The 14,581-nt window shown below is 38.9% G+C and overlaps 1 protein-coding gene across 4 annotated transcripts in view; it reads left to right on the top strand.

The window, feature by feature from the left end:
• Window positions 1–14,581, top strand: part of tle2b (TLE family member 2, transcriptional corepressor b) — an 88,938-nt gene that overhangs the window by 10,202 nt on the left and 64,155 nt on the right. For all 4 annotated transcript variants that reach the window (XM_044130329.1, XM_044130328.1, XM_044130326.1 and 1 more), the window contains exons 3-4: window positions 10,922–11,019; window positions 11,501–11,564. In XM_044130329.1, the coding sequence (XP_043986264.1) occupies window positions 10,922–11,019; window positions 11,501–11,564 (162 nt within the window). The remainder of the gene's footprint in view (window positions 1–10,921; window positions 11,020–11,500; window positions 11,565–14,581) is intronic.

Here is a 14,581-nt window from a genome sequence, read left to right as displayed (position 1 = left end):
TGCCGTAAATTATCAATTTAAGTCACTTTAAAATTATGGTACTGATGTTTTTCTTGCCTTCTAATTTTCTGAGCTCCCTGTTATTTTGCTCTGTCTCTTTCCAATTATGGTCTTAGACAATTAGATGGTTACATGCAAACATTGAACTTGACCTCCCAGGATCCCATTAACAAGCACATTTTATAACTCTTTGTGTTTTTACAGTTTGCCTCTAATGGTGTTTTTCATTCCTTAAGTCAACCAAAAACCAACAGAGCAATTCTATAACTCACTAAAATGATTTAAATCCTCGTACTACCACTGTGTTCACGTATTGACACAATAGAGCTCACAGTGACTTTAAGGACACTCATAAAGTTAAAACTTATCGTTAGTTGTAGACACATTTAAAATCAGTTTTGGCTAAATTGATTTTTTAACATAAAATCTGAGAAAAACAACAAGCTTTATAAAATATTAGCTTCATATTCAAACTCTTTCAATTGCTCAAATAGTATTGTGCATCAACATAAGATTTATGTGAATGCAGTATTTAATGGTATTTATTAGCTTAGGAGACTTTCTGGTATGTGAAATAAGTTTGCATCATGGAGTAAACAGCTTCTATAAAATAACATTGTTCTTGGACAAATCTAAGCTCTAATGTTAGATTATTCCTACTTGTCAACAGCCTGTGGTTCTGTACAATTATTACTAGCTTGTGGCTTTTCTAAATAACTTATCGTGGCTAAATAAGTTATTATTTAGAGCCAACAATATGGTGGTTAGTGATTTAATCACACCTGGATGCTATGTTTGAGCAGGTGGGTGCCCAGCTTGAGTTGTGTTTTCTACAAGATCTAAACACAGTTTAAAATGTATTATGTCTTTAGCTGTAAAAAAAAACAACAAAAAAACAAAGGTTTCTTAATTTTCTGAAAAATAATAAAAAATCGTTTCTATTCTTTTAGCCCCTTGTTGTGGTTCTTCTCATCTTGTAAGCTGAATGCATCTTTACAAGCCTCATTCTGTGAGGAAACTATTAAAACGGAAAGCTTATGCTGAGATGTGTCTGCATGATTAGTTCTATATGCACCCCACATGGGAGCACTGAGTCCAGATCATCACATGTTGGCAGCGGAGTAGGCAAAGGGCACAGCTGCACAATATATTCAGTGAAAACCTTTCTAACTCTAACAGTGTTTGACTGCTTTGATACAGTATTCGGTTGGCTATCATATTTCAAGTGTGATGCATTCACACTCTGCATGCCAGGAATGTGTTTGACCAGTTTGATGGTCTGTATTTGCCCTTGATAAACAACATATGTACATTTATAGTGGCTGAGACTGTAAAGCTCATAGATATGGTGGGAAAGTTTTAATGATGAAAGAGTCAGGAAAATTCAAGTTAGTCTTAACTGTTATTGTCATGGTGATATTCAACAATAACATTGCAATTACTGGATCATGCAGCCCTTGTAATGTGTCGTGATACAATGTGAATCTTCTATTTCTTTATCTATCTTAAATATAACTGAACTGACAAGCTGCCAAAATCTGAAGCTGCTCTGGTTCTGGTAGGTCCAGATGTTTTCAGGACGTCGCCAGTGAGCTTTCAGAACTGCAGACGTTGCTCAGAATCAGTGACTTGAGCATCCAAAGGTTGAGTTTTATTTAAAAGAGAAGCTAGTCCGTCTTCACTCTCTGGTGGCATAGAGTGAAAACTGAGAGCTGGGCTGTGAGGAGCGTGGAGCTGTAATTGGTTCCCCTGGATTTTTTGTGGAGAGCACTATCAGAACATTGAGTGTGTGTGTGTTTGAGGGAGGATTTGTGCGAGGTGTGTTCTTGTTTAATTTTTCTGTGATTTTTCTTTTATGTCTCTGTTCCCTTAGTGCTTTGTGAGCACATAAATATTTGAATTAGCTTAGATGTGGGTAAATATTCACTGCAAAGTTCACTTGGGTTTTATGTGTGCACATTCTCTGTGAAGTGTAAAGTGCTGCAGTCAGTGTGTGACTATGCAGCTGTCATTATGTTATCATAAGTGTGCAGCATCTTTCATTACTGGAAATACTGCTTTAAAAAAGTCTTTAATAAATTGATTCATCCTTGTGCAAATGGCTAAAAACAGGAATAGAAAACAATATTTGGCGGACCTTGCTGTGGTTGAAACAGTAGTGGCATCTTACTTGCATACAGTATTAGACTCTCTAATTGTTCTAAGAGGACTTTTAAGGCTCCTAGTTCTTTTGGACCAGCATCTGTTGCATGACTGTCATTTATTGCAGGTCTTTATTATTGAGCAAACTTTTTAGTACGCACATATATTTCTCTAGAGTAGCGTGTGTGTGCATGCAGCCGTTAAAGTTTGTGTGCGTGTAATCGAGAGTGGAAGGTGAACGGAAATCAGCAGTGATTTGTGTGGGTATGTGCTCTGTGTGCCAACAACAACAATAAATAATGTCCTGCTTTGACCACAGCTGTTTGTGCGAATGTACAAGCCTCGGTTGTCCGCCACGCCCTGCGAGAGCCGCGTGTGTATCGATGAGTGTGTTGTGGACGAATCAGATCACACCCACAGGCCTGTTGACAGTGTATGTTTATGAATCAATGAATTATTCACACCTTTAAAAGTAAGGAATATACTTTTGAATGAAAGGTTTCTTTCAGTTTTTGATATCATCACCTTCCTAAAACAATGACCTAATTCATTTTTTTTTTGCCAAAAGTGATATTTTATTTATTTATTTTTTTTGGCTAAAATAACTTTTGGAAAGAAAATATTTTTGAACTAGACTTTATTTGACAAGTCCAAGACATTTGGTTGTAGGTCTGCTGCAGGCTTTTATCTGTTCAGAAAAGTTTGTCATGTGAAGATGAAATTCAGAACTCTAGTTTGTCTGGAACTGCATTTCAGTTTAGTGTTTCCACATTTTGCCACATTACAAATTGTCATTGGGATGTTATGTCAGTATATGGTTTTCTTATTCTTCTCCAAATAACACTGTGGGAATTGAAACTGAAACATTTTACTGTTCTTCTTCTGTGTAAAAAAAACAAAAAAAAAAAAAAAAACAGATTAGATGTAGATCACACATCAACAACAACTTTCAAGTGTAGCTGCAGATTTTCAATTGGATTTTGATCTGGGCTTTGATTTGGCCGTTCCAACAGAAGAATATGATTTGATCTAAACCATTCTGAGGATTACCTCACTTTATATTTATCATCAATCTGATGAAAGGTGAATCTACACATTACTCTCAAGTGATTTTGCAACTTCCAATAGTTTTTCTTTCAGGATTGCCCAGTAGGTAGCTTTGTGCACCTTGCAATCAAAACTGATCAGCATTCCTTTATCTTATCAAAAAAAGTAAGCCCGCAGTATGATGCTTCCGTCATCTTGTTTTATCAGGGGAGTCCTGTCTTTTGATACGTAGTGTTAAATTTATAAGAAACAGCGCCTCAAAGATCCATGTAGGTCCTTTCTGAGAGCACCTTCTTCCACAATTCTCCATCTCCTACATGACCTGAAGCAAACGGCAAGCAGTTCTTTCTTTTGGCAATGGCTTTCTTCTTGCCTCTTGTTCCTAAATGCTCTTATGAAGCACTGTAGTGAAATACCGACTTCCCCTTGCCTTTCAAATGATGAGCATGGTAATTGCTTATGCTTTGCACCAGAAAATAGAAAAATAAAATGCTTGCTTTCCCAAATGTACTTTGATTTTCACGTTTGATTGCTTTGATCTAAAGAAAGCGAAATAATTTGATGTAACAAGGAAAAAAGTCAAAGATGATCACCACGTATTGGTTAAGATTTACAAAAAGGTTGGAAAACATTTTGTATTGTAGCAAAGCATCATAAGCAGATATGAAAGTTTGACTTTGACATGTCTATTGTTCCAAACGTATTTAACCATTTCTTACTGAGTTAGTAAAGTTACATTTGAACTACAAAAGTGTTGCGTCTCTGAGACAAATCAATTAAAAGGTCCTTTTTTCCACACACACCTTACTTGTCTCCTTCTTTCTTAAGCTGTGTCAAGCAGTTTCTTTTTCCACCAACATTTAAGATCGTAATGAAAGCCATGTGCGGTAAAGAGCACTGCGCCTTGCTGTCACCTCCCAGAGATGACGTTGTCCTTGTCTTGTTTACATTTAATTTCATGGTGCATTTCAAAGGCAGCCCTTTTAGAGAGGCAAAAAGCCAAGGAACAACAATGCAGCCGCTGTGAGAGAGCCCACAGAACGGGCCAGAAGTCGCACAAACAACCAAGAAGTTCTGATCAGATATCAGTGGCTGCTTGGTGTAAGCCCTCTCTCTGATTAAAAACAGGCCCTTTTTTTTCATCCTCAAATCCTGTTTGCTGTCGTCCTTTCTTTGTCGTGAAAAGAAATGATCAGAGCAGGGCTTGGATGCAGTCCAGACTCTCATTCCCTAATATGTTCGCTGCCTTCTGCTTGTACCCTGAGCTGCAATGTAACTGGCACTCTGACTGACTGGTAACTAACTAGGTAACTTGTAGATTGACTACATTAACTAATGGCTGCCTTGTTGCACTTTTGGATTACTGAGGAGTTGTTAGCATGTTGGATGACTGAGTGTTGGTGTGTAATTACCCATTGAAAGCACAATGTGAGAGCCACAAACTGTAAGTAGGGTTTGCATTCTTAAATTGTGATAAAACCCAATTTTTTTTTTGTATCCAGCCCATTGAATAGTTTGTGAAATTGTAGGGAAAGCTTGCTCACAGTATTTTGGCTTCAAAAAAAAAAAATGTTGGCTGATAACTTGGAATCCCATTCGCCTCTTCTGCCTTTCTTCTGTCTGTCAGAGTCTAAATCAATGAGCTGTTGCTTATATTCGTTGCTGCACACATCAGCAGACACGCACATATACACACACATACACACGCACACACACCCACACACACATACACTTAGAGACATGTGCTCAAGGGGTACTGACACTCTTCTTCTTCACTTGGCATTTTTTCATGTCTTTTTTCCCCCCTAAATATTTCACCACGCAATTATTATTTAATACACAGAATCCAAATGCGTCTTGGCTTGTTTCAGAGCGATACAAGGAGAGGAAAGAGAGTAAGAGGGAGAAGTGCGAAAGGAAAAGAAAACAAGGTAGAGCTGCAACAGAAAGGGCATGAGAAAAGGGGGGGGGGGAAATTTGTGGGTGTTTTTGCTTGAGTGAATACATCCCTGCTCAGACATGTCATCTTATACCGTGTGAATGCTGATGTGTTGGTAGAAAGCGTGCCAGGGGCTAACCAGATTGACAGAGATGACAAACCGACAGATAGAATCGTGTCTTTTCCAATAACTCCCAGATGTGCATCTGTTTCACAGTTGCAGCCTCATTTCTGAAGCCACCGTCAGTCGTGGAAAAACTGTCTTCAGCTAAAGGAGAAGTACTTCCATTTAAATGCAAGACACAAGTATAGATAGGAACAAAAGCCTGAAGCATGACTGGAGATAATTGAGGCAATCAGCAAAGACTGCTGCCACACTGGACTAAAGCGGAGCAATCTGTTTTTTAAATGTAATTTTCTTTCACTGTTTTTTATTATTTACTTTTGGCGATGGTGGCCAAGTCTTTGAGGTCAGAAGACTTTCATGCCATCACCCTAATCTTTAGCTTCTTCCACTGTTTATCCTAGGAGATTCAAACCAGACCTCCACTTGGAGCACTCCTCTACAATAATATAATGCCAGAAAGAAGAAATTTGATGGTAAATTCAAAAGAATACCATAGAGCTATGAATAATTTTGTCTTCTGTGGTATATGTTGCAGACTATGCAAGTGAAGGGCACAATCAAATACTTTAGACCTGCATTCATGAGTAACCTGTCCCTGTATTTGTCCTCCACATCTAGAACGATGTACTGAATGTCCATTATCCAACTCTATTTATTCCTTTACCCATTATCAAACAGCGCTGCTCTCATTACGTTATGACAGCTGTTGAATGGGGCTTGACGGTATGCATTCACCTGCTCCTGGAAATCTGACGTTTACTGATTTTCTCAAATTTTATGACACATCTTGCTCTGTAATTTTAACATAAAAAGTCACTCTTTTTTTTGTGTTTGAGTTATGGAATTCCACTGCCTACAACCAGTTGCTGGAAATCCTGGTTCAAGCACAGAAATACGTTTCTTCATATCGACTGGCTACGTGAACAGTGAGGCAGCCAGCAACACAGCAGCAACTCATTTTGTTTATGGATCAAGACAAAGTGAAGACAACTTCCTGAATTTAAAACCGATCATCAGAATGGGGGATAAAAGTGAATTTTAAGTGGACTGAAGGTCGGATAGTTGCTGATGCTAGATTAAAATACTCAGACAGGGTAAATATTTTAGAAACTGCTGATCTGCTGGGATTTTCACACACAACCATGTCTTGGCTTTACTTGGAATGAACTAAAAAAGAAAAAATGTATGGCTGGCGGTATTTATGCAGATATAAATCCTTGGTGATGTCAAAGAAGAATGGGTGGCTTGGTTCAAGAAGATAGAACAATAACAGTAGTTCAATTCACCAAACATTAAAATGAAAGATTACTAAATATCATCACAGAAACACCACTTGTCAAACCTTGAAGACAACACCAGAACAACTGAGGGTGTAATTCACACAAGGTTAACAGAGTTGGACAATAGCAGACTGGAAAAATGTCGTGATTTCTGTGCTGATATTTAGATGGTAGGGTTAAAAAGTTGAGTAAACAAGATGATCCATCCTGCCGTTCTTGCTGTGTTCATGCTGGCGGTGGTAGTGTGATGGTAAGATGGCTTATTTTCTTGGAACACATTTGTCCTTCTAGTACTAATTCCCCATTGTTTACATTCAACGTCTGAAACACTCGGCAGAAGAGTGATCTTCCTTGGACCCTTGTGACATCTTTACTGCTGCCTTGACTGATTCTCACAAAACAGGAGAGATGAAACGCAATCAAACAGCAAATGTTTATTATAATGTACAAATGGCATTACTTACTAATACCTCAATCTTTGTAAACACTGCACATCTGCATATCTACGCACACATAGCTCATGTATCTCATAGATTGGTTTTCAATACATGAGAAGGTGCCCTTCATTATTTAAAATGGCCTAATTTAATACCAGCTCTGGATACAACTCTTTTATCCTGGAAGATGAACCTCAGAGTGAATGGGAAATGCATTTTTTTCTGCCTGAGAGCTCTCCAAGTTTTTTTTTTTTATTTTTTATGGGATTTTTCATTTCCTTTTTGCACTCCCAGAGCCTTATTGCCTCGGGGTCAATAAAACTCATTCAGAAAGGTAAAACTTGCAAATTGAAAGTGATACATTTTTTGAGGTTTTTTTGTGTCCAGCGGATGAAAAGAATTAAAATCTCTCTCGTCAGAGCACCATGCAATCTGCCGTGTTGACACCAATGGTTGCAAATGACAAATCTCTTGTATAATCATGATCTGTGACTATGGGCTTTGTTATACGACTTCGTGCTGCTGATGTAACCCGCCAGCAGCGCTCTGTTCGTGTGCATTCGCGTGGTTGCTGTTGGTTAGTGCGTGGCGGCAGATGGTGGGAGCGGTATTACCACAGGCCGATGGACAGTGCACAGGGTGAGCAGGCTGTGTTGACTACAGCAAAGACACTCTCTGTCTGTTTCTCTCCCGCTCTCTCCATCCCCTCGCCCTCTTCCTTCTGTGTCAGCTGAATGAATGGCTGGCTATCTTTCTCAGTCAGCAGCCACACTACTCTTTCATCATCTGTCTTTCTGCTTGTGCATTCATTCCTCTGAAAGAATGTCAGACTGGTCCATCACTCCCTACATCCATCCGTCCATCTGTCAGATGGGTATCCATCTCTTCTCTGACTTTTCCTCCCTTTCAATCCGTCCGTGTACCCCCACCCCTCTGAGGTTTTGTGTGTTTTCCATGTGCTTAAAGTGTGAATGTGCATGTGCAGTGGTGCATGTTTGTTTGTTGATGTGTTTTTCAATGTTCTTATGGCCGTGTGTGTGTTTATGTGTGCTAGATCAGTATCTATCCCCTCATCCCTCCCTCCACCCTTTCTTGCTTGAATGGGTGTGTGTGGTGTAAATCAAGGTCAGTGGGGATCTACTGGCAGACGCTAACCCTCCACCCCACCCTATCCTACCCCTCCTTCCCATACTCACACAGACAGAGGGTTTGTGTGCATGGTGTCCATCTAGCCATCTAGACGTCCCTGCTTTGCCTGCCTCGGCTCAGTTTAGCTCGGGCTCAGCTCGGCTCCGTGGATTAATTACTCGGGAACCCATGGCGTCTCTGACCTCCGCCATTGGACTAATTGAAATCTAATTGAATTGTGCTTGTCTCAACTAATGAAACCCCACCACTGGAAGCGCCAGTCTTTTAGCCTTAGCTGCGAACCGATAACCACCCAGCTGGGGCGTAATGACGGCATTGTCCCGGTTAGCTAATATATGAAATCATATTGGAAGTTAACTGTATTCGGGTTTATCAGTAAATGAGACCTCACTAGCTGGGCTTAATTTCTTCAGTTTTGTTAGCTCAGTGGATGTATTTATAAGCTGATGGAAATGAAATGGTGTTTGGGTCACTTTCCTATCTTAATGCTGCATTATCAGAAAACCTTTCCTTGTCTTATGTGGCATCATGGTAACTCTGTGGGTAGCTTTAAATGTTATCCACCAGATAACTCTGCTGACTTAAAGCTGCAGTATGTAACCTTTCTAAAAAATATTTTTGTTTTTTTTTCATATTGTTTAAAAACTGTCACTATGGCCTAACATTATGTTACGAGACCGATAATCTACGAAGAAAGTGAACTCCTCCTCCTCCTCCCTGTGGTCCTATTGCTATCTGCAGAAATACAACTCAGAAACAGCCAATCAGAGCCAGGAGGAGGATCTTGGCGCTGTCAATCATCCTCACATTCCCAGGACTGTCTGATACGCTACAGCTGGTTACCTACAGCAGGGGTGTGATAGACTTGATAGCATAGCCATTGACGTTGGCAGATAACAATCTTTCTTTAACGGTAACTTGATTCTCCACCATTCGCATATTGAGCAGTGTATAAATGAGGGTGACTGACAGCTCTAAGATTGTCCTCCTGTATGTTGAGTTTGATGACATTAATTATTAATTGAGCTGCAAAAGAGAAAAGCACTTCTCTAAGAAAGCCCATTTATCTGTGACTTCAGTAAATAAAGGCTAACAATAAGTAGCTGCAGCAAAATATTATGAAATGGGGCTGGTGCTCTCTGTGACCTTTAGTATTTATGACAATTTCTTCTTCATCATATGTGACCATCGAGTGCCGGTAGTCTCTATCAGCTGAAATATCTCATTGGAATGCAAGTGCAAGAATAGGGTTCTTAACAGGCTTTTATGGATGATTACACTGAAACTTTACCGCAACCCTGACTGATGAGTTTGTGTATTATTAACTCAACATTGTGTGTCAGTCTTTAGGACCCATTTAGGATAAACTGATACACCGTGCTAATGCATCTTCTAAACAGGAAGGTAAAACAAAAACAAAACAAAAAAAAACACCACTACCAACAATGACAAGAACACTTGTTAATAATAAAATGGGCATATTCAAACTTGCCTTCTAATTAAACTCCTTACTGCACTCTGTTTCAGTATTAAAAATAAATATTACATAAATATATGTGAATATTTTACATAAAATAAACATTAATTAGAGTAGCTGGTAAAGTAGGACAATTGGGCATGAGTTGGCTTAACTTTGTCCTGTAGGTGGCAGCAAACTGCCTCCAACATATTGCTTTGTCTGTCTTGAATATTGCTCAGCTGGCCTTGGTAATTTACATAATCCACCTTGGTTTTGTGGTGTTTTATATTATTAATTATGAGCAGAGGTACTCTTCATAATTAATTAGTTTTATGTTTTGAGATCGAGAAAATGTATTTCTACTACCTCCTATGGAAGATGAGGAACTGATAACGTGAATAACGACCAGGTCTTCTCCATTTAATGAATAAAAGGAATATTCGGTCACTATGGTGTTATTATTTATATTACTATGGTCAGCTCGAAATAAAATAGTTGTTGGATCCTTTCAAAAAGACACATCCAACCAGCCTTGAAAAGGTATGACAGCGATGCAGACTGCATGCACAAAATTTGTAGAGACAACATGAAAGTTAATATAATAAATCTCACGAGGCAGCAAAATTAACCGAACTGAAAAGAAACGAAGAGAAAAAACCCCCGACAACATAGGAACACGTCCTCTGAGAACAACCTATTCTGCATGCTCCAGCTCCAAAGAAAACAACTGCAGCATCAAAAGCATCAACAGTGCCAGTGTTTCTCCAACGTCATGGAGACTATGGAGGAGGCGGGCTGCTGTCAGCAGCGCTTTAGACAGACACGGATGGCGGGTGGTGCTGGACCTCCTGGGAGTTGCTTGTTTTGTTGGGCCTTCTTTAGCTTTTAGCAGGTGAGAGATGGTGCCGTGATTGTCTTGAGTTATTCATTTGATGTTTCTTCCCTTCTCAGCTCCTTGTTGGCTTGAATACATTAGCAGCATGGGAGAGTAGAGGGGATGCTAATGTAGAAGTGAGAGAGGGAAGAGGAGAGAAAGAAGAAAGGATGGAGGGAAGGAGTCAGTCATTAGGGGAAGAGGAGGAGAGAGAGGCAGAGGACAAGGCTTTATGATGTGTGGGAAGAGGAAGTGACCTTCCCTCTCACTTTCATCTTGGCTCTTTTCTCTTCTTGCCACACAGATGCACAAGCACTCACACACACTCACAGCTTTCCTCACCAACACAGCATGAAGTGGGTGTTACAGTCTCCTTACGAACAGCCTATCACACACACACAAAAAGAGAGATGTGTATGTGTTCGTCATCCATTCTTTTTTTTTTTTTTTGTCTTTCACCCGTGCAGGTCCCCTTGCAGCCTGGCCAGTCTTTCAAGTTCACAGTCCTGGAAACTCTGGACAGAATCAAGGAGGAATTCCAGTTCCTCCAGGCTCAGTATCACAGGTACAGCTACACATGCAACACACATGCAAACATGCATAGAAATAGACGTAGGGAGGTAATTGGGTGAAAGGAAGGGCATATCCTGGATATGTCGCTACTCCATTATAGGGCAAAGCAGAAACATACGGGACAAACAACCATTTACAGAAAGACAGATGAGAAGAACTTGTTCTTCTTACTTCAATTTATTGTCAACATGCAGTGAATTTGAAACATTTGAACGTAAAGCAGGTAGTTTTTCTGGACCCAATGGGGTGGGTTACATAGCAGCCCATTGGGGTACACATCATCACACACGGACCTCTGATGAGGATTTCATCTATGAAGTTGATTTAATCCCCACAAGACTAACTTCGGTACCCAGAAGTCATTATTTGATAATTTAAAAAGAAAACGTTAAATAGGAGAGACTCCTGTAATATCTTCTGTGGAATTTTATAAGATGGAAATAAAAAATGCTATTTTGTTGTTGTATGTGCAGCCTGAAACTGGAATGTGAGAAGCTGGCCAGTGAGAAGACGGAGATGCAGAGGCACTACATCATGGTGAGTCCTGCCTCACTTCTGGTGGAGTTGTTTAGGATGTTTGTTTAAGAAAAAGCTCAAGACCTCTGACAGAAATACAGACTAATTTCTAATTACCAATGTTTTGTCAAACTAGGGGATGAAACTTTAGATTACTGCAGATCCAGGAAACATAAAAGTCAAGAACTAGATTGAGTGGACACTGGTGGATATTGGAAAATTTGAAATTTTTTTAATGCTTCTACTATCTCCTTTTTTCAAATGTGGGTTTTTTAATTTATTTAATAACGCAATTTGCTTGGTGCAAAAAGCAAAACGACACGTCTTAAAGCAAGGCAAATCAACTTGATGTGGCCGTAAAAAAGTGAAGAAGATCAGAAAATCAGGTCGAAACAATAACAATAATAAAAAATTACAAAGCGGGAGAAAGTTTCACTAAACTGTAGCAATTTTTATCAATGTTATTTTTTAGTAGAAAATAATTTAATTGAGCAAAGTTGAGCAAAGTTGCTCAATTAAATTATTTATGTTTCGTTTCTGACACAAAACATACATTTATTTGTGATTGTAAATGTTTTGTTTAAACAATGCGTCCGCCAAAAGTTGTAGAAATGAAAGTTTTCATTTCCTCTACTCTACTAGTTTCATTTTCATTTCTCGTCGCACTCATTTCTCCTTCAAACCTTCTACACACATATTTCAGTCGGTATCTAAGGCTCTTGTTCTCTTCTCCTGAACTAACAACCTGAGCTCTCCGAGTCAGATCGTCTAAGCGACTAAGGGCTCACTTCCGTCATAAGCCTTCGTCTGTGGTACAAAACCCACACCGAGCCAACCAGAATACGATATGCACCATCTGCTAAGCTGCTCGCATTTCATAAACCTGGGAGAGCAGGCAGGATCAGGGCTGTAAGCTAGATAGACACACAGATGGATAGACAGAACGAGGGAAATGCAGACAGGCACCTAGATAGAAGGAGAGTGTGTGGAAGAAAGGAAGCGGGCAAGAGAGAAGGCAGTCAAACAGTGTGACTTCTGGCCCTGCTGAGAAGCAGGAGATCAAACGACAAATTACTCACATTCCTGGAAAATCACAGCATACTCATTTGTATACATCTAAATAGACCATTGTTTTAATCCATATAAGGTCTTTAATAATGGGAAATTTGACATAAAGGAGTAAATAAATGAATGTTATTTCTCTATTAGGTCAAACATGAAACATAAGTTACCTTATTTTCAACAAATTGGCTTCTGCTATGTTGCTACTTAACGCTGTCAGCATATTGTTGAATTTAATCAGCACTCTGCTGTTTGCTACTTTACATATTTTAAAAACCAGTTTTTGGATATGTTCATTCTCTTTCAGGATGAACAGTTTTTTAGACTGAATTCAGACTAAACAAGTGTTACTATGCCAACACACTTCAGGTCTCTGTATTATATCCTGTATACGGGATATAATTAATAATTTTGATACTCTTTTCTTATTTGTTTTCCCAGACAAATACATACTTTTACCCTGTCTCCCCTGTGTGACGTCCTGGTGGTGGAGCATCAGCTATGCTCTGCAAAACCTGATTACATGAACAGATTTTGTTTATAATCTGTTGCAATTGTGCCAAAATCCTTTGAGTGATGTAAACATATTACAATAGCACAATGATTACAATCAGTGCTAACTGAGCACTCAAACAAAAAACTCTACAAGATTGCAAAAAACAAAACATTTGGTGTTCTTTGTGGTCCAGTGATTTATATTAAATTTGTTGGTGTAGCTTTACATGTTCAGCCAGGAAAGTGAGATGCAAAGAAAGCATCTGTGCATCCTGCGCATGATCAAATGATCATTTTTTAGGAGTTTCTGAGGTAAAGATGTTGCACAACCAGAACTAAATTTGTATTTCGAGACACACGGGGAGGAGTACTCCCTGAGCGATTTTTGTAGGATTGAGTTTGGAAAAGGCCTGGACTTATCATCAGAAAAAGATGTCACATTTTCAGCTTTTTGATTTTTTTTTAAGTTTATGCTAATCCTTGATAAAATCAGGTCAGACTGCTTCCATTGCAATCAACTAATTTAGTGCCTGCATGAATAGTTAATCCACTTTATATGTTACCTTATTGTATCTGATTGTCTCTTTAATTATGAATACGATTTTAGACGTTGACCAGCATTGCAAATTATTGTTCAGCAATTATACGAAGTGTGTTTTTACAGGAAGAATGTTTTTCCCATTTATTAAAGAGGATAAGAATGTTTATAAATAAAAAAACTAATTAATTGTGTTAGAAAATAAATACTTCTTCTACATTATTATCTTTTCAGAAATGCTGGTCTCATTTCTAAAGAACTAAACTTATAGGTTGAATGACAATTTTACACTGAGATATACACACTTTTTGGTCTAACTACACTCCAAGTTTATTTATTTAATTGTTACACTAGTGAAATCGGTTGAAATAATTAAAATCGAATACATTTAAATTAAATTCAGTGCCCATCTGCTTAAGCGTCAACTTCTCAATACATTCCCATCTAATTTATTTTTTATTATTTCCTGTTGTCAGTTAAAAACTGATTTTCTGAAGCGCAGGAAGACATCCCCGTGTCTCCGGTACTCTCTGTTTTAGCTGAGGGTTTTGCCGAATTACTATGTGGAGAAAGTGGTCTAGACAAACATTCACCTGCTGCACTATAAATCTTCTGCATCTGTAATTATGCAATGAAGAAAAATCACATTTCTCTGTTTTTACATTGTAATGGTTGCCTGCTGTCATCAGGTCAAACTGTGACCAGTGCTCTGCTGGCAAACGCTGCATCTTTAGGTTCATTGGAGGGCTGTAATAGTTCCCCATGGCAAGAGGTCATGAAGCTGCAGATGCTGATGACATATTCATGTAGGTTAGCATGGCAGACGTTTAGAACCCCAGGCTGTGTTACTTGAACAAGGGCTCACTGTGGTGCACTGGATGGTTAACACACTGCTCTGCTACTTCATAGGCATGGCTTCAAAATGAGAGGGAGGGAAAGAAAA

The sequence above is a fragment of the Gambusia affinis genome, linkage group LG10 (genome assembly GCF_019740435.1).
Source record: "Gambusia affinis linkage group LG10, SWU_Gaff_1.0, whole genome shotgun sequence".
In the NCBI taxonomy this organism is placed as follows: Eukaryota; Metazoa; Chordata; class Actinopteri; order Cyprinodontiformes; family Poeciliidae; genus Gambusia; species Gambusia affinis.
Note: the sequence above shows the minus strand (reverse complement) of the source record. Positions and strands in the feature narration are given on the sequence as shown.